Here is a 25,908-nt window from a genome sequence, read left to right as displayed (position 1 = left end):
TACTTTTTTATAGAGAATTCCCATTTATTAATGTTGTAAAAAATATATGATCCTATTTAAAAAAAAAAACCATGTTGACCTTCATAAATCCTCTATGCGTCCACTTAGGGAAAAACTAATAACATGAGATTATGCCCCCCTCGAAATCTCTCAACTTTTATCTGAAACATTTCTTAATATTATTAAAAACTAACGAGATTTTAAAGATGATAAAATTAAGTAGCCATCCCATCCCATTCCTCCATTCTTTGGAATTAAGTAACCTGTTAAAAAAATTATTAATTTCTGAAAATATAATTGATTCGAAAAGTAAGTACAGAGAAAGATAAGTATAAAAGATAAGTATCTTAAATTCCAGAAAAAAAAACTCCTGCCATCTCCTATTAAATTATATTCTCCTAATACAAAGTTGAAAATTTGGTTAAAAATTTGTTGTCCGAAATTTAGATTTTGTATCAGGAGAACATAAATTGACAGGAGGTCGCTCCAGAAATTTTTCCTGGAATTTTGTCTGTTCTTGAAAATGACGTCAAATTCTTGGAATTTCCGAAATTTTCGATCGATTGAAATTTTTGTCCAATTTTTCGACTTTGTATCGGGAGAATATAATTTTACAAGAAGTTTAATCAAATTTAGTTATATACTTACCGTTCCCATACTTATCTTTTATGGCTGTTATTTTTTTAAGATTTTGCACATTTTTTAAACAGTTTTCTAGATACTTAGCTTTCATAACACTTACTTTTTACAATGAGAGTGTTTTTTCCTCACTTTTTTAATCCTGAAATATTTAGAAATATATATGAATATTATATATAACTTATTATTTGAAATATCTCGTTAATTTTTAATAATATTAAGAAATGTTTCAGATAAAAGTTAAATGGTTTCAAGAGGATTATAATCCGACGTTATTAGTTTTTTCGTAAGTGGAAGCATAAAAATCTTATGAAGATCAACGTTATTTTTTTAAATAAAATCGTACATTTTTTAATAAATGAATTAATAAATGTATCTGGGCATTTTCTATAAAAAATTATTAAGCCATATACAGCAAAAAAACCATTAATTTAAAAGATATTTAATTAAATTTAATTATTTTCTAAGCTTTTACTATAAACTTTTTGCTATAAATGGTTTAATACTTTTTTATAGAGAATCTCAAGCTGCTTCTATCGATATTATAAAAATCTCATTTAAAAAAACTACGTTGATCTTCATAATTTCTCTGCGTTCACTTAGGAAAAAATTAATAACATCAAGTTATGTTCTGTTTTAAAAACTATTCAACTTTTGTCCGAAACGTTTTTTAATATTATCAGAAATTAAGGGAGAAAAAGTGCATAAAGAAATTTTCTACAACGTATAGGAATATAAAAATATACGTTTTAACGGTACAAAAATTTATATCGGTTCAAATAAAATTATAATACGTTATTTTTTGACGAATTGGAGCGTATTTTTTGATGCGATAAAAAAAATTAATGACGTATCGTTGATTAATATGAACGATTTTTATAACGAAATGATAAATGTACGTCTGGCAAAACCGACATTATACACCATTAATAATATTTCATTATTATTTCTACTGGATTATCGTATTTTATTTTACGTGTTATTATTAAACGAGCAATCACCAACAAATAGTGTTCGATGTAACCGTATAGCACCGATAATTATGACGATTGGTAATTATCTAAGTGTTTACTTCGATATTTCCATATACTGATTATAATCTATTAAATAACCTAATTAATTAATATGTAATACCCGAAACACAAATTACTTTAAAGTAATATAAGAAAATCGTTAATGATAATTCATGGTAATGTAATACACGGTAAACATCATCATTAATCGTAATAATGTTAATTCCAAACATAAATTAAAGACAAATTACATATTGATCAGCTGCCATTAGTGCACAAGAGTTAATAATAATTTGAGTAGGTAAACCTAAAGGGACTTTCTCTCTCTCAAAATTTAAACTAATATAAATTTCAATTACCACTAAGACGTAAAGTAAACATCGTTTTAACGATTAGAATCCTCATGAGAAATTAATTTTACGACTAAAATGGAAATACATTTTGAAACTGTCATATATTTTACGGCGATCGCGATACATTCAATTCTTACGCTGAAAATGGCTATTTGAATGATTTTCCTTCAATTACCTTTCAAATCATCTTTCGATAACTTTCGATTATTTCGTTACATCTGTATATTAAGTTTAAAATAACGAATTAAAATATTTAAATATTCGTGCATTTTTTTTTACAAAAAGGATTAATAACTCATCATTTAAGCCGAAAGTGTACTTTCTACATCTTCCTCTTACGTCGTTACTCCGATATTTATTTCTTTTCATCTTTTAAATTAACATCGGCGTTAACGAGCATCGAGTCTCCAACACACAAAAGCATTCTCTCTCATTCGTTCCGCCAGATTTCAGCTGACCTAACCGACCCTGTTCTTCCTCCTCCTCTTCTTCTTCTTCTTCGAATTTCTTCCCTTTTCTTTTTTTCTTCGGCCGTAAAATGCAAAACGAGAGCGGATGAAAGAGAGAAAGAAAAAAAATTGTTCAACTCGTCGGGAGAATAACGCGGCTTCCGCGGTTCCCGTTTCTGTTGAAGTTAAAATTTGTGACTCCATAGATATTCATAAGCCGCGCGACGCGGAGGAACAAAATTGGCCCGCGGAACTAATCGTAAATTATCGCCGGTCTCTCGATAACAAATTTCCATGTTGTTCCCAACACGCGTACGTTGCCTCCCCTACGATCGCGTTTTCCAAGGGACGTGGCATTCGCATTTCACTTTTTCCCTCTCTCCTCGCGCGTCCGCGATGTCACGTAATCGTTTTATCCACTTTTCCAACACCGATATTCGCCCAAATACGATTTCGTTCCCCCTCTCGCCGAAAATCATATCGTGGATAGATCGTGGAATTGTCAAAAAAAAAAAAAAACGCACGATTCTTCTATTTAATTAATTAATCCGGGCGAATCTCGGAGTCTGAAAGCGACGTGAATCTCCGCTACTTTTTCCCACCAGATATAAATCGGCCTAGTTTTCGCAACACTCCCTTTCTCAAGATCACGCGGGCGGAAAAATTTCCTCTGGAATAGAATTCTCGCGTCAGTTCCGTTTTAAACGGTGGATTTAATCGAACGACGATAGGAATTGAGACGTGAAGAAGATCGACGATCGGTTGGCGAGATCGGCCGACTTAATTGGCAGAATTTCACGTTTGTTCGAATCAGGGACAAAGGAGCACGTAAGCCTGGTTAAATTGCTAATTTAAACTGTCGCGTATTTTCTTTCGATTGAATCAACCGTGTTACTTGGTTTCTTTTCGTTTTCTCGCGAGACCGTCACATTTTAATTGCGATCGTTTCGAATTTCCTCGAATCGAGACGACACGTTTCCGAACCTTGCGCAAGAAGAACGAACGAAAACGATGATTCCGATGGTCGAGGAATCGAACAATCGTGGTTGAATTTCGTGGAGGTTCGAGGATGGGATCGGCGCTTGTGGTTGACAGCGAGGGGGTGCAAGAAACGAACGTGTCTCGAAACCAGTTGTTTTCGAGTTGGTGGACAGCTGGTGTTTCGTGATGAACTATTCGATTTTAGGAGGGAGGGAGGGAGAGGGGAGAGTGGGATTTTCCGCGTACAGTTCTTTGATGAATGGCGTGGGGGGAGGGGAGGGGTGGAAAAAGCTGTTACGGTCATTGGTGAATGAAAGTGACGTGTATTGTGCGATGCGCGCGCGAGAGAGAGAGAGAGAGAAAGAAAAAAAGTATAGGGAGAAAAATTTTGAAAATATCGGGAAAAAAATGGTTGGAAAAATGGTGTTTGATCGAGACTGCGAGAGACGGAGGAAGGGCATTTTAACGAAATTATCAAATTTCTTTAAAATGAGGAAGGCTTCCTTTCATTGTTCCACTCGCCTTTTGTTCCTCTCTTTCTCTCTCTCTCTCTGACGCACGGTCCAGTTTTCTTTATTGATAGACAGCGAGGGTGAAAAATCTCGAGAGCAAATCCGACAAAAAGGTGGTCGCAAACGCCTTGATTTCTTGCGCGAGATACTCTTCGCAAACGTCGGGGACATAAACAAATGAAGCCCGGACAAAAAAATCCGCACAGTAGCGAGAAAGGATTTTCCGGCGCGAAACGCGTTTACCTGACATTTAATTTTCCTGGCGACGTCTCTTTCTTCTTTTTTCCCCTTTTTCCCCCTTTTTTTTCTCCACTTTTTTCCCTCCATTTACCTCTTTCGCTTTTCCGCAGCGCGAACTGTTTTCCGTAAATAAAAGCGAGCGGCTCTCCGAGGTCGCGTATTCGGCTATCGAGTTTTTAAACGTGGAGATCGTTGCGATCGAGCGTCGGAAAGTGGAAATGAAAGGAGAAAAGGAGCGAAATAATAACGAGCATCTACAAGATCTTCAAATTATGCGCGTTTCGTTTTTCTTTTCCATTATCGAAACAAGGGATGTTTACGCTCGACCCTTTTACATCTACCTCGTAATTCGCAAATCGTAGATACGAATATCTACCCTCGAAACGATACTGCTATTCCCTCGACACGATTAATCTCGATACTTCGAAACTTACTTATCCACGGAGCAAAGTGTTCGCATTAATGAGACGAATAAAACGTGCTCGAACGCCATTTTTCTTCCGTTACTGCTTTACTTTCTCCTCTTTCGAACATTCTTCTTTATCGCTGAGAAGGGGCAAGAGAAAAAAATAAAGAAAAAGGGAGAAAGAAAAGTTTGTCTCGAATCGGCCAATGAAATTTCTCCCCTTTTCGTTCCTCCCGGAAAGAATCGTTGAGACGATTCCTTAAATTGGGGACTCGAATCCGGCATTTTCCATTCCTCTCGCGACTGTTTCAACCAATTGATCCATCGGGAATCAAATTGAGCAACTTCTTATTCCCCGATATTTGAAATCGCTGCTCTTCGTCGTTGGATAACGGTAAATCAGGAAGAACTTTTCTTTCTTTTTTTTTTTTCGAAGAAGCGGATCTATTACGCTTTCAAATATCTTCTTTCGTATACCTTTCGTGTAATTATAAATAACTTTGCATACAAAATCGAAGTCTGAATAATTAGAAGCGCGTATATGTTTTCCATTTTTCAGCCGCCATGTTTTCTCTTCGCAAAGCGTGCAAACTGTCTGTGAAAAAATTCATTTTTTCGAATATTCGAATGGGGCACGATGACGCCAAATATTACGCCAAATGCACGCAAACAAAAATTCTACCCGAATAATTAAACACGTTTCACGTATTATTCCTCTTTTCGCTCTCTCCGGAGGGAGTAGCAATCTCATCCGGCATCGGACGAAAGCAAGCGATATTGCAAATAAAAGAGGAGGAAAAAGAGAGAAAAGGAAGAGAAAGAAAAGCGCGTAAACCGAGATAACTTATCGAAAACGACGAGAAATTTTCTGCTCGCTACGTATAACGTGGTTTTCGTATGAAATTTTCACCCCCAAGTTCGTTATTTACCTTAAACACACCGGTGGCAGCAATAATATCGGAACGGCCTCGATTTTCCGTTTCGCTTTAATTAAACGTCACGTCGAAAATTCTATCCGTATTTTCCGTCTTTCTGTAATAGGGGAGAGGGGAGAAAGGGGATTCACACCGCGAAAGTTTCGCTTGTTTCCCCCCCTATGCGATACAGGATATAATACAGCTCGACCTATTCATCGCGTAAGCACCCCTCTCGGTAACAAGCCGCATCCGTGGCCGTCGAAATCCTTCACCACGGTGTTGATCACCATCGTGGAGGAGAAGCAACGTTTAACGACCGTGGAAACAACGGAAATTAATAAAAGGTATCATCGTTCCCTTCCAATTAATGGATTCGGGGAGTTGGTATTTTCGTTTCGTTTCGAGAAGAAGTGGAAGAGGTATTCGGGAGGAGAGGATGTTTATCGAAGGAAAAGATTCTTTTTCCTCTGTACCGTATCATTTCCTTCCAATTAATGGGGAGTTGGAATTTTCGTTTCGGGAACAGTGGAAGAGGTATTCGACGTGAGAATGGAAGAGAAATATAACGATCGGATCACGAGGGATAAACGAAGAGTTGTAATTGTTCTAATTGGGAGGGGAGAAGCGAGAATAAAAATATGGATAATTGAAAAGTTGGAGAGGCCGATCGTTACGAAGTAAACTCGAGAGCGGGACTGTCTGAATTAGAGCCTTACGACTTCTGTTCGAAACTTCAATTTCAGAGAGCGGGCGATCGATTCGTCGCGCAAGTTCTCGCGACGAGCGGATGTTCGCCAGTTTTCATTGACGTTAACGCGCGCCAGAAACGTCACGTAGGCGAACGATGGAAGAAAAGAAATGCGACGCTCCAGTTCGAAAGGAGGACTCCGGTTGGAGCGGAAAAACGCGGTTGGGGGAGGGAAGAAAGGATCGTCGCGACGCGTCTCCTCTTACGTGGAAACGTTAAAAACCCCGAAAGGGTTCTCCATCCATCTGCACGGGGGATGTAACTTGTACAAATTAAAATGCGACTCCCGTTGGCGAAACAGGGGTAGGAGAACGTTTTACAGTGCAAGCTTCATTCGGGCCACGCATAAACGACGCTTCCGGCGCTTCTTCCATCCTATGAAATTATTATGCGGAGCGTGTCGTCGTCTCTGTGCGCGAATCGTGGGGGAGAGAGAGAGAGAGAGAGGAGGAAAAAAGAAAAAGAGAAAGAGGGATAAAATTTCGCTTCCGGATAATTTCGGTTGAAATACAACAATTCGCGATTCAAATCTCTGGATCAATTATTTGTTTTTTTTTTTTTTTTCGTAAATTAAACTTTCCACCAATTGAGACGAAAAAATCTCGTCGCGCCGAAAATTATGAATTCTTCAATTTTGTAAAACTTTCGTCGTATCGTATTCCATTTCCATTGAAACGATTATTCAACGATTATATCGATTAGTTTTACTTTTACGAGTAATTTTTACATCCGATGATGGATGATTTGAGACTCGAGTGGACGAAAATCTCAAAGAATTATAAAGAGCTTGGAGTCGATTAACGCATCTTTCCCTTTCTCTATTATTCTATATACGTGTTTAGAAATCGAATAAACTTTTGAAACGCTAAATCGAACTACAGTTGCTCTAATTTTCCTGGTGTTGGAATTTTTTTGAAATCGACCAATTCTTTTTTCGAATGTTCCGAATTCTTCGGATTCGTGTAAGACTCTTTAATTTAAGCAAGCCACCGATCCGTTAATACGACGAAACTGCAAAACTTTTCCTTTAAAAGAAAAACGATTAACCCTTTTACATACAATTACGCCAAGTCAGGAGGTGCGGGAGTTTATCTCGTGTAATTTAACCGGAAGATATCCTCCAAAGTTTTCGAATGATTTAAAACTTTAAAACTGGCTCCCTTCCCCCTCGTATCGGGGAATAACGATGAGTTCGAAAAGAAATCGTCGACATCGAGGGTGATTATTGAAAATCGCGTTGGATTAACTTGGAAAAGTTTTCGGTTAATTCGGTATTTACGATACAATGAAACTCGTATTAATTTCGAAACAAGTTTTTCCACAATTTAATAATTTATCGTTTCATTCGTTTAAAAATTTAATCTCGTAATTTAAACGTCTCTTTCCTCTCTTTCACCAATTGTGAGCGATTCGAATTCACAATCGTGTCAATATATATATCTCTCTCTATGTATATATCTCGTACAGATGATGGTATACGAGAAATTTTCATCGTGAAATCCCACGATAAATTCGAGTATTAATACCATTATCATCGTCCTATTACCGTTACACCTTCGCCACCGTATAAATATTGCCCCGATGTATCGTACGGTAATCCGTAATCCTTCCTCTATCCTCCATAGCGTCGATTCGATCGAAGGGAAAAAAGAAAACAAAATATCCGCGATATTCAAACAGTGTACTTTTCTTCCTCTCTTTCCAAAGGTTGAAAGAAAGAAGGGGGGGGTGAAAAAGGGAGAAAGGAGCGAAGGAAATCGGCAAACAGAGAGATTGAAAAAATTGATGGCACACCTGTTCCCTTCGTAACGCGCGGTTAACTAGAACGATCGACCGATATCGACTCGTCTTTGTATCTCTGCCAACAGATGTAAAGTGATTATTGAGCGCCTATATCGATCCATAAACGGGATTCGCTTAATCCCTGATATTAGATTTACGCGAACGATTCGTTTGTCGAGTCGCGCGATAACCACGGGGGAGAAGGGGAAATGCAATATCACGGACGAAAATTTCACACATTTTCCCGACCAATTGTTTCTCTCATAATTTTTCGCCTTATTTTTACTTTTTTTCAACCAACACATTCGATAGAGAGGCGACAAACAATTTGTGAAAATTGTCCGTTCGTCGATTTAATTTAAAAACGGAAGGTAATTGCCATCTTTTTTTTTTTTTTTAATAACAATTCGAGAGAGAATACATGATACAGATGTCGAGCAACTGTAAACAATTTTCTGACGCTTTGGAAGAAACATTACACGCGAGGCGTGTATACGTGAGGGAACATGCACGATGCCCAAGGCACGTAATTCGTATTCGCGTTAAACATGATCTCCCTGTATCTTAAGGCAACGGTTCTGCAGCATTGGGGTTAATTTGAATATTCATTAAAATATCGATATATATATATTAGCTATGCAAATGAATTCTTTCCCCTTGGTTTTCCAAATTCAAGATTCTATTACCTAAATCGGGTAGATCGCTTGTCAATTCTTCTCCGAGTCGAGCGACTCGCAACGATCGTCGTCTTCCGAATTAAAATTTCCAGATTTAAATCTTTCCTACGAGTTTCCGCTCGATCTGTGAGCGTTCTCTTCTCTTCGACAGCTGATTTCTTAGGCCGGAATGCAAAAAGCCATGTCGCTCTTTTTGAGGACAAAAGAACGCTTTTTCGAAACGAAAGTAATTGCGAAAAAAAAGTGGAAGGAAGTTATTTGCACTAATGCGCAATTCGATATATATTTTAGAGAAAAATCTCGTGATGTTTATAAAACTCGGTATCGTCGAACGAGTTCGATTTCAGCAGAAATCGTGAATTATTCGTGGGAGGCGGTTGGTAAATGGCTCGAAATGGGTAGGCGGCTAAGTTGCGGTTACGAAATTGAATTCCTGAGGTCGTTTAAAGGTTTTTAAAGTCGAAATACCCTGCAAGACCGCGCGCCTAGAGCTTCATCTTTTATTCCGTGACTCGGGGAACTGTGCTTTCGCGGACATTGAAAAGCGTTAAGCACAAATGAAATGTTCCTTTCCTTGAATTTTAATACCCCACACCCTCTCCGATGACACGCGGGTTCTCCAACGTTTCGCCAAAGGGCGAGGGGAGAAACTTTTGTCCGTGGTGGAAAACTCTTCGAATCTCGAAAAGAATTTTCCCTCTTCTTCTGGGGGAGGGGAATAAGTTTGATACAATTTAATTTGTTCGGTTCCGGGCGTAAGATAGATGGAGAAATTGCGATTAAAAGGTTAATCGAGATTCGTTGGGTGGAAAGAAAACGCGGCTCGTCGTGGTTACGCAATTTCGTAGAAAGTGATTAGCAACCGTATATATGATTACTCGGGGCGTGCACAGAGATTAGCCGGCTCTCATTTGTGTCACACGGGGGGGTAAGCACGATTAACCCCACGTCTAGTTGGCGATCGCACAACAAAGAACGGTTAGCCGTTCGTGTAAACGAACTAGTTCTTTATCCACCCAAGCCTTGTATTAACGGTTTATCCGTTCTCCGTGCCTTTTCTCCGATCCCACAGACAATAATTAAAGGGATAACGAGATTTCACTTCTCAAACAGAGAAAGAGAGAGAGAGGTGTGACACCGTAGGACGAAAGAGAATGGAGAGAGTCGAGGGAAATATCGAGAATTGGAAATTGTTTGAATATCGGAAATAGTTGGACGATATTGGCGAGAATTTACGCGATCGAACGCGTTAAGAGATACAAGAAATCTAATTTTCTGCATCGAAACGAGCGTAATGGAAGCTCTCGTACGAGATCCGAAAAGCCGTTGCCAATATTCGGTCTCGAGATCGAACGTCTTATTCGAAACTTCTTAGCTGTGAAAACGGATATATCGAAACAGCTTTTCGTTCCGGATCCTCCTCTCTATTTCCCCTGGTGATGCTCCGTGTCTTCGAGGATTTCCATTACGCGTCCATAATACGCGTCGCCCCTCTCTCCGTGCTTATTTTCTCGATTAGAATGCGAATATTCTTCCTTCCTCTGTCGTCCGTCCTATCGTATCTCTGCAATTTCCTATCCTGGCCTCGAAAATTCCCCATAATTCCCTCCCACGGGATATATATCCTATTCATCGTACAAATTTTCATCTTTCATCACGCGAATCGATCGCTCTCTTTCCTCCCTCCTCCCTGTAATTCCGTCTTATACTTTTCTACTTCGAATGGGGGGAATTGATTCTTTGACTAGAATCTACACATCTCCAAAAATTGTTTGCTCGCTCACGATTACATTTCCAACGCAACTTTCGTTCCAGATTAATTCGATTTAGAGGGGAGAAAAGAAGGAATTTTCACACGCTTCTGTCACACTTTCGTACAAAGCTGACGAAGGAGGAATACATCGAAAGAGTCGAAGAAAAAAAAAAAAAAGGATCATCGTGACTCTCGAGTCGATTCTTAAAGCTTCCTTTTTATTATTTCCGAGTGCTCATCCATTTTCGACAAAAACACCGTGGCGTAAACAAGTTCCTTCCTTTCTTCTCAACTTAATTCTCCGAGACAGAGACGAATTGTTCACGGCACCCTTCCCTCCCGACGATCGAGCGGATCGATGAAAACATGGGGGAGGGTGAGATCTCGTCGACAGATCTCATCGATAGACAAACGCGAGTAAACGCACACGCCTTTTACCGTTAAAGAGTTTAACAAAGCCACCCGAGTGATCTCTCCGAGTCAATATTTCTCCTTTCTTTCGCTTCTTCTTCCCTCCCTTCCATCCATCTTTTTCGCTTCGCTTCTTTGATATCTCTGTCCATTTTCCATTCCCCACATTTCTCTTCGTTCGCGGGAATATTCCGCGGAAACGCGAGATCCCGCCGATTTCTTGGGCGCCAAGTGGTCATAAATCTCCACGGTCAACTCCCTTCCGAGTTCCGAGAACGATCGTTTAGAATTCCAGATTGGTCCCGTTAAAAAGTTTGCTCGTATAAGGGGGTGTCGATCTCCTCCCCCGCCCCTTCGATTCGATTCGATTCGAGGGAAGGTGGCGCACACCGCCCCGTCGACACTTTTACAATGTCCTAATTCGTTGGATCAATGCGGCGGTAATTAGGCGCCATTATGCGCCGAGATGAGTCGTCAAGTTTGGAGTTGGCCGACCTGGTTCTCGAAAGAGCGAGGGGGACAGGCGTAGGGAAATGAAGTTGCGGGGGACTCGAGCTTCCAACTTGCCTCGAAAGTGGATCTCGAAGGAGATTGATGGCGCGCAACCGGGGAAATTCGACCGACGAATCGTCGACGATCCTTGTCGCGGCTTTTCCCAAGCTGAATAAATAATCGAGTGGCGAGCTAGGGATCGAGGAATGTGATTCACGGATTCTGGGTTCGATCAAAAACCGGATCTTTTTTTACTTGTAGCGATCCTTCTGCGTTTGTTATTTTGGATGCGTCCTCCAAATTCTTTGATATTTTTGTACATTTTTGTGTTTCGTATGCTATTGCAATATTTCTCGAAAAATAAATCCATATATCCGTCGCGTAATTTGAATTAAAATCGAATTAAAGTGTAACAAACGTTATCGAAACTAGGACAATTTCGATCCGCTGTAACTTCGAAGATAGTAAATTTCGGTTAATTACTGAGAGGTCATCGGAAGCGTCGAATCTTCCTCTTTAAAACGCTTTTTCACTTATCTCGATACCTCTTCTGGTTCTCGAGATATCGTCGTGTAAAGAACAGGATAATTTTCAATCGTTTACTATTTTTACCCTTGTCGCTTACTCGAATTTCTCGGTCGTCTCATTGGCGTTGAGACATGCCAAGATCCAGACAAGTGGCAGACATGCGTAGTGCACATTTCCAGGAAAAAATATAGGTCACTGACCGACCCATTCGTGGATCCCTCGTCGTCGTGTTCGAGTCCTTATATCTCCGATCGAGATATCGGAATAAAACGAAAAGCGATTTCAATGGGACGATTTCTTCTGGTTTTTTGGATAGATAAAATTGTTAATATCTTTTTGCGGTTTTGAAGTAATATCAAACCGTACACCGTTTCAGAGATAAGATTCGTGATTCTTGTATCGTTGGAGCGTTATACATAACGTATTTTACTCGAGATAACGATACAAATTGTTGTGTGTGCAAAGTGGAATAAATCATTGGTCCGACAAAAGCTTTAAACGTGTAACACATAACGAATTAGCGCGAGCTTAGCTCTCCTTAGAACTACCGTTCATAAATTGTGCCGTTACTCTACTCGACACGTTAATTACGACACCGAGCTTGAAATTGTCTCTCTTAACGGTGTTCCTCTATATTACATCAGTTAACTCGGATGACTTTCCATTAAATCGTAATTACCATCAAATTTGTCCTCTTCCTATCTGTATCTCTAATATTTTCCTTATAATCCTCTGATATATAATATATAAGAGCCTAGATAATTTTGATATAAAATTATCGCCGTACAATATTTCTCCTTGTCGCTGATATATCTCTTCGGAGAATGGGAGACGTTTCAAATTTATCGATTTCCTTGTTCCTTTACCGCGGGAGAAAAAAAAAATGGAAGCAACTATAAAAAAAGGAGCTAATCCTCGCGATATACGGCGATAATAATCTTCCGTAGAACGGGTTTTCGAGTGAAAAATTCGTGGAGAGATATTCGATGGGTGAAATTTCCAGGATTTCCGATACAATTCTTCCCGTAAAATGTTGTACCCCTCCCGATAAGGGTTGGCAGAGGAGGCATTGCGCGTCGAAGGGTTTGAATTTCGCGAGTATCTCGACGCTCGAATCGCGGATGGATTCCGAGGAAATTTTCGACGTGCGGGGGTGCGCGTTGCGAATTGTTGGACGTCGCTTCGATCCCTCGATTCGCCTCCGATTTTCACGGTTTTATCAAAGTAACGCTGCAACGTAAATGTTAAATTTGGGACAAAGTGCGAACTGTTTACTGGAAACTTGGCTCCGCTCGACGGAGAGTGGGATTTTTCTGCGATTTGAATTTTAAAGGAGAGCTAGTTAGGGGAACAGGATGCAAAATCTTTTATGCAATTTTATTAGCTCTGTGCGAATGCCTGGCGATATTACCGTAGTAGGAGAGTAGTCGGCGGATAATGATCAAATAAAAATTCTTCTATGAATATTAAGCGAGTTTTGCATTTTTTAAGTATTGCACGCTTCGAATGAATATCACTCGGTAAATTGGCGACTGCCCTTTTAAAATCAAAAAGATCGTCTTTCGGATAAATTATTATTTCACGTCGAAACGAATCTCAACGTCGATATCAACAACAAAATTATTCATCTTTTCCAGTTCCGTACACTTGATTTAGTTCCGTTTATTTATTTTAATATTTTAAAAAAATTCCGTTTATACTTTCCATCGGAATTATAAATCAAGTAAAAAAAAAAAGTACAAGGGAATAGAGGAAAGAATGGACACGAGAATAATGAAAAAAAACCCTTTTGTAGAAAAGAAAGGAGAAAGGAGAAGTTTTGATCGGTATTATCTCGAAAATTCAACAACGTGAAGTTTTCTCAATTCGATTCGTTAATTATTAAATTAACCCGATTTAAACCTATTTAATACTCGTTGGAAAGAAACGAGCAAGATACGTTCCTGCAATGCCTGCTAGATAGAGAGGTAGATAAGCCACGTACCAACTATGTTTCAAAACTTTTATCCAATTTATTAGAATACTTTAGAGAAGTTGGAAATGTACGTGGACTCTATTATAGAAATAGAAGAGAAAATTTTGATATCGGTAAGATGGAAGCGGTTCGATAAGACGCATTAACCGCACAAACTCGGACCGAAAAGTTTCCTCTGCGAAAAACTATCGGACAACTTGTTTGTACCCTTTAGATAAATTTCTTCGTCTCCGACCAGAAGAAATCATCGTGTCGCTTCCACCGACTGAATAAACTAAATAATCATCCGTGGAAATGACACTTTTACCGAATCCACCAAATCCGTTGAATTTTATTTAAAAAATATCTCCGATCTCATCCATCATCCTATCGCGATCATCTTTTCTTTCAAAACAAAAGAAAGGAAAGAATGGAGGGGAAGATGTAATAAGTTTAGCGAGAATCTGATTCGTTTTCGGGACAAGATCTACTCGCGACACCGGAGAGTCCGGGCTAGATTTTATCCGAAAACAGTTTTGCCCGTGCAAATGGGAAGGCGATCGAATCGAGTGGTTTGTGGAGCACGTTCGGTATATATATATATATATATATATATATAGAAACGTATGAACACACAGGTGCACGGCTCGTAAGCGAGGACGTGATATACTTGGGCCGGGCCGGTAACGTGACACTATTTTTCCCTGGCGATTTATTACCGCGGATTTATCACCGGTGATTTATCTCTACCGGAAAACAGGAAGGAAATTAAGTCGGGTGCCTCGTTTTCTTCTCGTTCCCCGACTCTTGTCTCTATTTTTTCCTCTTTTTTTTCTCTCTTTGTCTTTTAATTTTGCGGTTCCGCCTCTCGCCGTTCCGTGGATCGTGTATCGGATGCATACGTACATCGAACGGTTCTCTAGTTGAGACTATGAATATTTTTACGTTGACGAGTGTCTAATTGTGCTTCTTTTTGGGGAGAATGGTTTAGGAAGAAAAGGAATTTTCGAGAAGCACTCGCTTCTTCTCCAATTATCATCGAAGAGAAGAGAAAAAAAAATGCGTATTTTTCGATATGGAAAATTGTATACGACCTACATTTCTGCTGGATCCGCGCGAAAAGGAGGGTTGGTCGTTAAATACGTATCATTTCGAACGAATTTTGAGAATGTGAACGACCCTCTCTCACGATTTGCAAGCTTACAGCCTCTCTGATCGCGAGTCCAAGTTTTATATATATATATATATATATATATTTTTTCGCCTTTGAATATTTTCAATAACATGTAAATCAAGATCTTAAATAAACCCGTGGAAGTTTGAAAAACACATTAAAAGTATATTTTACTCCTCGACGTGTGCCGTGAAATTTTATTTCCTTGCGTAATTAAATCGAACGAACGAAACGTTTAATAAATTTCACGGGATAATCAGTTTATTATTTTATTCTTTCGTTATCTTATTTTTCACTATAAATACGTAGAATTAAATTTTTGTTTTTTTTTTTCGAATTCACGCGCCATAGATACCGTATCCGTTTTTAATATAACCCGATGGGATATCAGCTTCGTACGGACGGTCCATACGACTCGAACTAGAGCTTACGAAAGGAAAAAAAAAAGGAAAAAGGAAGAAAATCACAAAAACTGAAATCGCATTATCTTCGGGGGTGGAATTATGTTTGACATCGCCTCGATTTTCGCCATTTTCTTTTCTCTATTTCCGCGCGCGCCAGCCAACAAATGAAAAGAAGAAAGTTCGGCCGATCCGCGTCGCCGTCCCGGAGCGACGCTAACAAGACAAGCGGGAAAAATTCGTTCCCCGACCGATTTTCACCGACCGTTGTTCCTTTCGGGGGAAGCAATCTCCGCCCGATTGGATACTCGATTACATCATTGTCGCAAACAATTCCAATTAACGAAAGAAGCGACCAGCTTTCCAGTCTTTCCGTTCTTTTCACGAGCCTGTCGCGGGTGAGGAAAGATGGGAAGGATCGACGCGATCCATTAGTCCCCCATTCAACCCCGTGGCGATAAACCTAACCTCCCCCACCTAAATTTTCAATTCTTCGAATCTGTGCTCCGGACGCGCGCCACTTTCATTTATACTCGATCAATCCGACGTCGATCTGATCCAAACAATTCGAGGAACGAAGATTCATCGCGCACCTTCGGTAATTTTGGCTGAGAAGAATTAGCAGCGATTCATTTATTTTTATTTCTTTTCGCCACGACGAATGTCTCGCAAGATTATTTAATTGGTGGTCCAATCGGTGGCGCACGATTGAGATTAACCTGGAGATTAACCAAATCGTTGGCGATAATTTGCATTGCTCGTTCTCCCTTGGCCATCGTCCAACCTCGGACCTTCCTACGTCTCGTCTCGATACGACGGTTCACGGCCTTAACTCCCTCTTCCTCCCCCCCCCCCAATAACCGTCGTTGCGGCGTCGTCTCCCTTCTTTACCGCCTTTGCACTCGTAAACACAAATTTCGAATCGAGCAAAGGGCGGCGAACAGAAGAGACGAAGGAAGGAAGAGCGAGAGGGAAATGGGATATTTCTGCGGGAGGGTGCGGCTAAGAATCAGCTTCTCCGGACCGTTAGAGGTTGGAAAGTGGTTGCAAAGGGGTTAGAGGGCGGTGAGGTGGGGGCTTTATCGATTTCTTACCCCCTGCAGCGGCCAGTAACGCGTTTCGTACGTAGCGTGTATCCACAGCGTGGCGTCATCGGGGTGTAACCATCGGCCGGTCACGCTGCCGAGAGAAAACAAAAATTCCCCTCCTCCCCATAATCGATGCTCCCCCCTCCTCGACTCGTTCAACTTTTATTCTATCGCTTCCTCCTGCATTTAACGGCCGTGTTTCAACGATTTAAGCGCGCCGGTAAATTTGTATACTCGCGCTCTCTGCCAACCCGTCCGCTTCCGCCGACCTCGTGCTGCTGGGGGGAGGGGGAGGTTGATTAAGCGCGAGGAGGTGGCCTGTATACACCAGGCTCCATTAACGTTGATGGTACTTGAAAAAAAAAAAAAAGAAAAAAGAAGGAGAAGAAGAAAAAGGGAGAGAAAAACAGAGTATCGCGGGTGATCGTATTGCGGTTGTTGAAAGTGAAATCGCAAATGGTGAAATTTGATGGGTGATATTTTTATTATTGTTGTTGTTGTTGTTGTTATCATTATTCTTTGTGTTTCGAGCGATCGATAAAATTTAATTAAATTGTACAAATTTCTATTTAATCTGATTGTGGATATTGACCGAACGTACAATGTTTGTTTTCGTTTCGTTTTTTTATTTGAAAATTGTTGCCTTATTCGTTCCGGCAATAAAAATATTTTTCCGATTCCGTTGGATGAAATGTTTAATCGACAAATTAGATATTTCGCTTCTTAAAATTTCGAATTTCGATATAGAAAATCCGATGTAGAAATGCTAAATTTTCACGAAAGTAAAATTATAAATCGCATCGTCGGTTAACGCACTTGCTGTAAAAGCAGACTTTACTTTTCATCTTTTTTTGTTTTTTTATTTTTATTTTTTATTTTACCTTTCCCATTTAGATATTACAGCGTTCATATTTTATGAAACACGAGAGATGAATTTTTCATCAGCTATCTAGTAAAAAAAAAGCAGGTAATCCCTTCGTTACAATTTTGATTCCAATATTTCGCGTGCTCTATGTTAATTTGCAAACATTCCCCGTTAAAACGTATAAAATTGAGATAAATCATAAATTATACCGTACGCGCATATTTTTCCAATATATATCGTATAAAAATTTCATTTTTCCAAACAACTCTTCCCGTCGAGGAATCCGTTCGAATCGAAAAACTACGGGGAAACTATGGAAAAGGAACAAATTGCCTAAAAAAGAAAAAAAAAAACCTGCGATCAAACGTACGAGAGCGAGAATTTTGATCAAATATACACGAGAGAAGCTTAAAATTCATAAAGTCGCGAGAGCCTGCAATATGCATCAAGTTTGCCCCATGTTTCGCAATCCCCCGAACCATCACGCTACAATTTTCCCCCCGATTTCGAAGAAGTTTCCAATGATGATCGCCACTATCGATAATACCGCGCAATTGCAGTTTTCAATCCTCTTTTCCTTCCTTCGAATAATAGTCGATCGTTTTTTTACGCGGAAAATTTGAAAATGCGCGCCAACAACGTATCGAGCCTCGATCGATCGCGCAGGATGTTCGACTAATCGGGGATGAATAATAAAAGGGAGAAAGCGACAGGATCGTAAACGAAAAGTATTCTCTAATCATTTTCCGTGGATACAGAATTTTTGAAGATTAAAAATTTGGAAATCAACAACGTATCGCGCAGGATGTTCGAATAATCAAGGATGAATAATAAAAGGGAGAAAATGATACGATCGTAAATGAAAAGCATTCTCTTCGTGGATACAGAATTTTGATATTTAAATGTCTGAAAAAATTGTATTCGCCTTTAATAATTTCGATTCGTTTTCATTTCGATTTTCGTTCCCTTGATTGTTATCAAGCGTTGGACAAAGCGAATCCTGCTATCCTTCCGCGGAAACGTTTTTGAAGATTAAAAATTCGGAAATCAACAATCAACGTATCGAGCCTCGATCGATCGCGCAGGATGTTGGAATAATCGATGAATAATAAAAAAATGACAGGATCATAAATGAAAAGCATGCTTCGTGGATACGCGAAAAAATTGTATTCGACGCTTTGGAACTTTTAATAATTCGTTTTCATTGGACGAATAATAAAAGAGAGAAAGTGACAGGATCGTAAATGAGAAGCATTCTCTAATCATCCTTGGTGGATACGGAATTTTGGTATTTAAATGCCTGAAAAAACTTGAAATTGTATTGGACGAAGTTTGAATCGCTTCGAAACTTTTAATAACCCCGACTCGTTTTCATTCGGATTTTCGTTGGAACGGATTGGCCCTTGGTTGTTGCCAAGCGTTGTATCCGGACAAAGCGAATCCTTCCGCGCGTTCGAATATTAACAGTTAACGATCGAATCGCGCTCGTTACGTCTAGGATAGGTCCGGTGGCGTTAGAGATGGTCGCCGAGTGGTTGCAACCACAATGGAATACCGATGACGCACGGGGGTTGGAAAATGAGAACGCTCGATCGAACGTAATGACAAATTCAACCCTTTGCCAATATCTCGTCGATAACGTGGCGAGACATCCCCGCGCTTCCAAATAAAATTTCTCGATAAAACATTTTTTAGCCTTTCGTGACTTTTATAAAGAGTAGTGCGACGTCGTATCTTGCGTTCAACCCCTTTCTTCTCGACAGTGATTCTTTACGACGCTGTAGCCGAGATATCTCACGTACACGATATATTCCCGAATAAATGTGGCGTGAAAGGAAATCTGGCGAAAAAGAAGTTGTATACGTGTACGGTGACGATGGATAGATCGTACTTTTACGAGGGAAATAATTGTAATTAATTTTTTGGGTTTTAAAAAATTCTTCCCTTTTTATCAACGGGACGGAAAGAAGGAAATATTTGTTCGTTGGAAGTTTGAGCGAAACTTTTTCATTCGTAGGATAAAGCTTTATGACTACGTAATTTCGTTCTTGGTCTTCTACTAAGGATTGGAAACGAGGAAAACGAAAGTTTAGAAACTAAAATAATCAAGTCAAGTGTACTCGCGGTATTCAACCGAGCAAATAGTAAAAACAAATTTACATAATGTTTCGCATAATGTTTATCTTAAAATCGTCGTGGTATGGTAAAAGCAAGCGGGGCATGAAGTAAAGGATAAATTTCATTAAACTTTCATTTTTTTTTTTTTTTTTTTTTACAGCCAACGATTCGAATCAACTTTCTCGAATTTAAAAGCGTGCAAAGAATATAATGAAATGTTCGATTAAATTTGGCCGATAAATCGGTTAACGTGTAATTTACATTCTCGGGAAAGGAAATTTACACGGAGTAAATACGAGTAGAGATGCGAAAAGAGATTCGGTGCATCAACTTATTTCCCCGAAACAGTGGAACAGTAGTAAGTTAATTAACGTTATATCGTTAGCGAATGGCCGGGCGATAGATTCACAAGCTACGGTCGAACAGTCCGACTTGGTTCGAGTATTCTCGTGCCAAATAGGTCCGAAAGGGCTTGTACACGAGTAGCTTGTGCACATTGCTCGTTTCGCGCATTTGTTTTCATTCATTCCAAAGAACGACGTGAAGATGTAAGGATCCTCTCGAAAATTTCTTCTTTCCCTTTTTTTCCCCCTTCCATTATTCAATTCGATTTTAAATCGATATTCCGTCGCTTCAAACTCGAGTGAATCTCGAGATTCAGATTCGTTCGTCGCTGATTTTTAACAAGTGTCGAATCGATGGTCAATTTTTTAAATCGCTAATAAATTTCACACTCGAGCTCGGTTTTTTTTCAAAGGTTGGCAGGCATGGATAGACGGCGAACGTTGTCCATTTAGTTATCCCCCGTATGGATTGCCGTAGCGTTAAAAGTTAACGCGTACCCCGCCAACCTCCTCGTAAATTTGAAATTGCACGCGCCACGCGAGAGGCGAATTTATTTTACCGCTGCGCGCGGCATATTTACTGCGAATCACGATTCACGATCGCGATTCCATCCACTTTTCCCGCTCAATTGTTCCGGTCATTAAGCCCTTTTGACTTTTAATTATTGGTCGCTTGGGGGATGAAATTGTTACCTGTCGATGTTGCCAGCGTTGCGATTCGTCGATAATAATTTAAAAAAAAATAGAAAGAAGGAACAAAAGTGCGGGTCCTATTCAAAATTTTATCCAACGCGACGAAAAATGTCGAATGGCTCGTCGACGGTTAAAATTATTATTAAAAAATTTTGCATTAAGAAACGAAAATGAAAATTACGGTTTACGGTAATACGAGCGAGCGAGAAATTCGTGTTACGCCCTTTTGACTCGTAATTACTAAACGCTTAGGCAAGCGTTACTTATTATCCTGGTCGTTGCGGAATAATAGTCGTAATAAGCGACACCACCGTGCTCTGGTTTAATATCGCGTGGCCGCCGCTGGATATATAGAGATATCTGGTCATTTAGCTCTTTTGATGTTTAATTATTGGATACATAGGTAAATGTTACCTATTATTATAGTTGTTGGATAGATTATAATAATCTGGTTTCCCACGAGCGGCTTCAATATCGCATTAAAGATATTTTCTTGGGATCGATGTATCAATCACGATTCGATATTCGCAAAAATACAAATTTTCGAGCATTTTTAATCCCGCGATACGATCGCTCGAAGATTGAAAAATTCTCTCTTCTTTCTAAAACGAGAAAAGAAGGAAAAGGAATCGACGATTAAGGAGATACTCTATGCTCGCTGATTTTGACTGGATTTTACGTTGTCGCGTTCAATATATCAGCACGTACAATTTCTTTTTCCACGCCGTTAAACAGATCGTTCTGGAATGCTAAACTGGAGTCACATTAGAACGAAATAAAACTGGTGAACGGAATCTAAACAAAAAAGAAAATGAAAAAGAAGGACAACGTCTGGAAATAATTCTTTTAATCACCTTTTCGAATGCATGCATCGATTATCCTCATCCGTCTTCTCGATACGCCTTTCCCATCGCCTTTGGTTAACGATAAATCGTGGAAATCCGCGCATTAAGAATTACGGTGGAGGGAAAGTGGGTCGCGAATCAATCGAGGGAGAAAAAGCGTGGAATTGTTGCGGCCGAGTTTGGCCGAGCCTTCACCCCCCCTCTCCTCGGAAAGAGCGATCGTTGGGGACGAAGGCAACATAATTAATTCCTCCGAGGCCTCAGAGCTTCCCCTTCGTTGTTCTCCCGTTCTTCTATTTTTCATCGTTTCTCGATTACGGAAATTAATTTGGATACGAGACGACGAGATTGACAAAGATGGAAGAGGATGAATAACGATTTAAGAAAAGATAATGAAAACACGGGAGATCGAGGATAATATTTTGCAATGTTTCCTCCCGTGTTTTTAACTCTATTTTTCGTCGCATCATTTTTTTTTCCCCCCCTTTATTCTTGTTATCTTACGATGCTTTTTGAAAAATTATGCTCAAATGCTTGTTGATTTTTGTAAAATTGGAGTACAAGAATGATGGCGGATTACATTTGACGAATAACGGTTTTAGTTGGTTTTTCGGAAAATGTATATTTATAAAATGTAGTCATTCGTTTTTGCAGAGGAAATGATGTTGTGATGCTCTGTTTTTTTTCCTTTCTGAAAGAAGAATTGTATTTTTTTTAATATTCATATTAATATTACGCGCGGATCATAGCAGATGAGTTTCGTAATATATCTTTTCGTGCTTTATCTTCATTCATAACGGAGAAAAGCACGTGTAAATGAATTCTTATTATGATTTATTAAAGAGGAAACACGACGCGCCAGAATTTTTAATTATTGTAATAAATTTTGATTTTAATGAAAATTGATATCGAAATATCCTACGTGACGTTAATACATCTGCGCTTTTTCGCGGATATGTTTTAATTTTTCGCATTGTTTCCGCACTTGCTCGTGCAAAACGCACATTCCTTGATATTTAAAAAATTAAATTCGTATCTCGTTCGAAGACGAGTTCGACCACGCCGTTCGAAGAATCTACGACGCGCGACGTTAGAAACTTGTGAGATTGAAAATAAAAGATTTACAAAATACCGAGAGAATAATATTTTCACGTTTACGTACGTTTATTTCTTCATCGTGGTATCTACGCGCATCGTAATTCGATGGGCTGTTATCTTACTGAAATTAAACGCGAATTAATCTCGGCAAATATTTATTTTCCGCGAATGGAAAGGAGAAAGAAAGAAGAGAAGTGAAAAGGGAAGGCGAAGGATCTTTCTTCCGAGGTATAACGAAGTATCTACTCGTGCGAACAGAAATATTTGGCGCGCTGTAAAGAAATTACATAGATAAAGTGGAATAGCTTTTAATCCATTCTTTCTTTTATAACGAAACAAGTTTTGCACCTACCCTTCTCAACGATGAAACAGCGATAAACCATTCTTCGCTCGATTAATTAAACACTTTTAATCGCACTTTCATCCGCGAAGCCGTTACTCGACGAACGTGAATCTCATCAATAAAGACACTTTTCGCAAAGAAATTCCGATCTCCCTTCCATCTTTCGTATTCGATCCGAGGATTTGAAAATTGCCGATTTATTCAACTTTCGTTCGATCGAAATAATATTTTTCCAAATAATTTGCGCGCCGATTCAAATTTCGATCGATGGATGGAATGGAAATGGAAAGTGGGGGAATCGAGTTAATTGGATAGGTGAATTCGTCGGGCAAAGAGAATCGAGTTAAATCCTAAGACACGTGGAGGCTGATATTCGTTCCCAAATTGACGGGAATGAATTGGTCTTAATAATCCGCCTATTAAGCGGATATTTCGAATGTATTCCTCGAGTTTTCCCCGTGAATTTCACCTTCGAACGAAAATCCAACATCCAAATCCGCTGAGAAATGATAATATTACCGTATGCTATTTCCAACGCACGCCTTGGACGGATTTGATATTAATTCTCATGTGGAACAGAGATTGTTTCTTCGATTCCATCTCGTTGTTTAACGGCGACTATTTAAATTGCTTGGGAGAGAGTAGTTGTGGCGTGGTGCGGGAAGCTCGGAGTAAGGAGTTTTAATGAGGCGCGTTGAAATTGTTAATAATGTTCGTGGGGAAAAGTTTCTGGGGGAAATGGAATGATTTATTAACCAACTTTATTATTATTTTAACGAGAGAATTCGCTATGCGCCCGTGGCGATCGCTCATTTGCGAAAACCGTTCTCAACCGAGAAAACGTTTTCAATTTTCTTGTGTGAAATCGGCAAAAATCGTAACGAAATTCATAAACGGCGATATTATATTGACTTATTTTGACATCGTGTTGTATTTTCAGATGATCCTAATAATTTTGCGGCTAATAATTCTCCAATCTTTTTTACATTTTTTTTGTTATAATTTTGTAAACTATTAAAGCATTTATAACTGAAATTCCTAGAAGAAATTGAATATCAAGATGCCTTTTTTAATTGCACTAGCATAAGAAACTATTATCTATTTCTATTGCGGATGAGAACAGTAATGATGGAAATAAACGATACGAGATATCATCAGCGCGATTCGCATTAGTGAAACATCGGTAAAAGTGGCGCCTGAACGAGATTTCGTTAGAAACAGTGTGGCAGTCAACGTGTCAAGGAAAATTGAATTTCGACGCGCAATCGATCGAATGTTAAATCATTTTCGCGGCAACTCTTTAACTCCGCAATTGATTCGACTTATCACGATCCGTAATTGCACGATAAATCGGTAACCGCTGCTTTCGTAATGAACTTCTGTCTTCGTTTAATCATTTCATGATCGAATCACACCGACTCGCAACCGGGAGCCAATAAATTATCGAACGTGAATTTTCCATTAAATCATCCGCATAAATTAACCGCGAGATACCAAGACCTGGAAACGAAGATTCGAAAACTCCGTTCTTGTAGCAGAACGAATGAAAATCGAACGAGAAAAGAGGGAAATTTCGTTCAATCGTGTATACACGATTCGATGATCTCTGAAAAATATTGGAATAATGATGAGTTGGTGCACGATCGAACGATTGAACGAACGCGTCCCTCGTTCTCTGTGAGAGGAAGGCATGAAATTTCGAAAAAAAACTCGACGGGTTTTCGTTCGATTTTCATTGGTTGGGATAAAGAAAAAACTTCCCTCGTCGATTCGTTACATCTCTGTATACGTACTCATACGCACGATTCTTCTTCCCTCTTCCCATCGATGAAACCGAAGGTAAAAGGGATAGAAACGGAAATGAATTTTTCCGTTTATATATACGTAGCGTATAAGGTAGAAGGGCTGAACCTTCTCTGGAGAGGGATTGCATCGCAACCTATATTCGGGGACATTTATATTGCGGCGGGACGAGATCCACGAACGTGACGTTTCTCTCTTTTGTCTGTTCCAGTGACGAAATTCATCCGTATTGGAATAGCTGACAAGAACGACAATCCGCCTTATTTCGACAAAGGCCTCTACGAGGCTGAAGTAGACGAAAATGAGGATATCCAGCACACGGTACTCACTGTCACCGCCAAAGATCACGACGAGTGTAAGTGGACACATATGCAAATACGTGAGGTTTTTTTTCTTTTTTCTCTTTCCGCTTTCACCGAATCGTGTAATCGAGAATAATAACGCGTGTAATCTTCTCTCGTGGAAACGTTAGACGATAGATGTGATTAAATTTCTTGACTTCTTCTTTTTCTTCATTTTTATATCGGAACGAATGGAAAAAATAATTTTCACTCGGAAAAGTTAATAACTTGTTCCTAGGTTTAAATTGGCGTATCTTTTCCTAATAATGAATCTATCACTTATATCTCAAAGTTCTATAACCTGGCTAACGAAGTTTCGCTAAAATCCACTCGCCTTTCCTCGACTCGACATCGAGGACACGAAACTGTTCACGAAACTTTAAATAGCAGATAGCTCGATCGAGCAGAGTCACGAAATATATTTATCCGATGGACCTCGATTAACAAGATCCGACTCAAGCTCCCTCCTGCTTGATTACAGCTTTTTTCTTTTCTTTTACTTAAAGGGGAAGAAAAAGAAGAAACTAATTTCTTCGCTTCTACTTACTCATCGAGCGTGGTCCCCGGGGAAATTTAAAGAAATCGATCGATTTCTAACGAGCCTTAAAATAACTTAAAATCGAGAGTAAACCGTTCGTAAGTCGCACAATGACACCAATGAAATTTCACAGCGGATCCTTTTTTTTGAATATCTCGCCGCCAGAGATACGCTCTCACGTGAGATCGCAATTTCTCCAAAGCCTCGAGACCTTGTTCCGAATAATCCCCAAGACTTTGCCCCGAATAATCGTCTCCCCTACGTGCTCGAACTTGTTGTTTGAAACTTAATAAAGGGAGGGGGAGCACTTTTCGAAATTTAAATCGGTTGTTGTTTCGTACTTATTTCGCATATCGTTCGCTAAGTACATTTTCTCTCTCTCTCTCTCGCGTCTTTTTCTCC

General features: G+C 39.4%; 1 protein-coding gene across 7 annotated transcripts in view; it reads left to right on the top strand.

Annotated features, from left to right (window-relative positions):
* LOC107999759 (neural-cadherin) overlaps nucleotides 1-25,908 on the top strand; it is a 168,289-nt gene that overhangs the window by 127,011 nt on the left and 15,370 nt on the right. For all 7 annotated transcript variants that reach the window (XM_062086792.1, XM_062086791.1, XM_062086795.1 and 4 more), the window contains one exon: nucleotides 24,839-24,982. In XM_062086792.1, the coding sequence (XP_061942776.1) occupies nucleotides 24,839-24,982 (144 nt within the window). The remainder of the gene's footprint in view (nucleotides 1-24,838; nucleotides 24,983-25,908) is intronic.

This window comes from Apis cerana, linkage group LG16 (genome assembly GCF_029169275.1).
Source record: "Apis cerana isolate GH-2021 linkage group LG16, AcerK_1.0, whole genome shotgun sequence".
NCBI lineage: Eukaryota > Metazoa > Arthropoda > Insecta > Hymenoptera > Apidae > Apis > Apis cerana.
The sequence above is the reverse complement of the archived record's forward strand: the minus strand, read 5'-3'. Positions and strand labels throughout refer to the sequence as shown.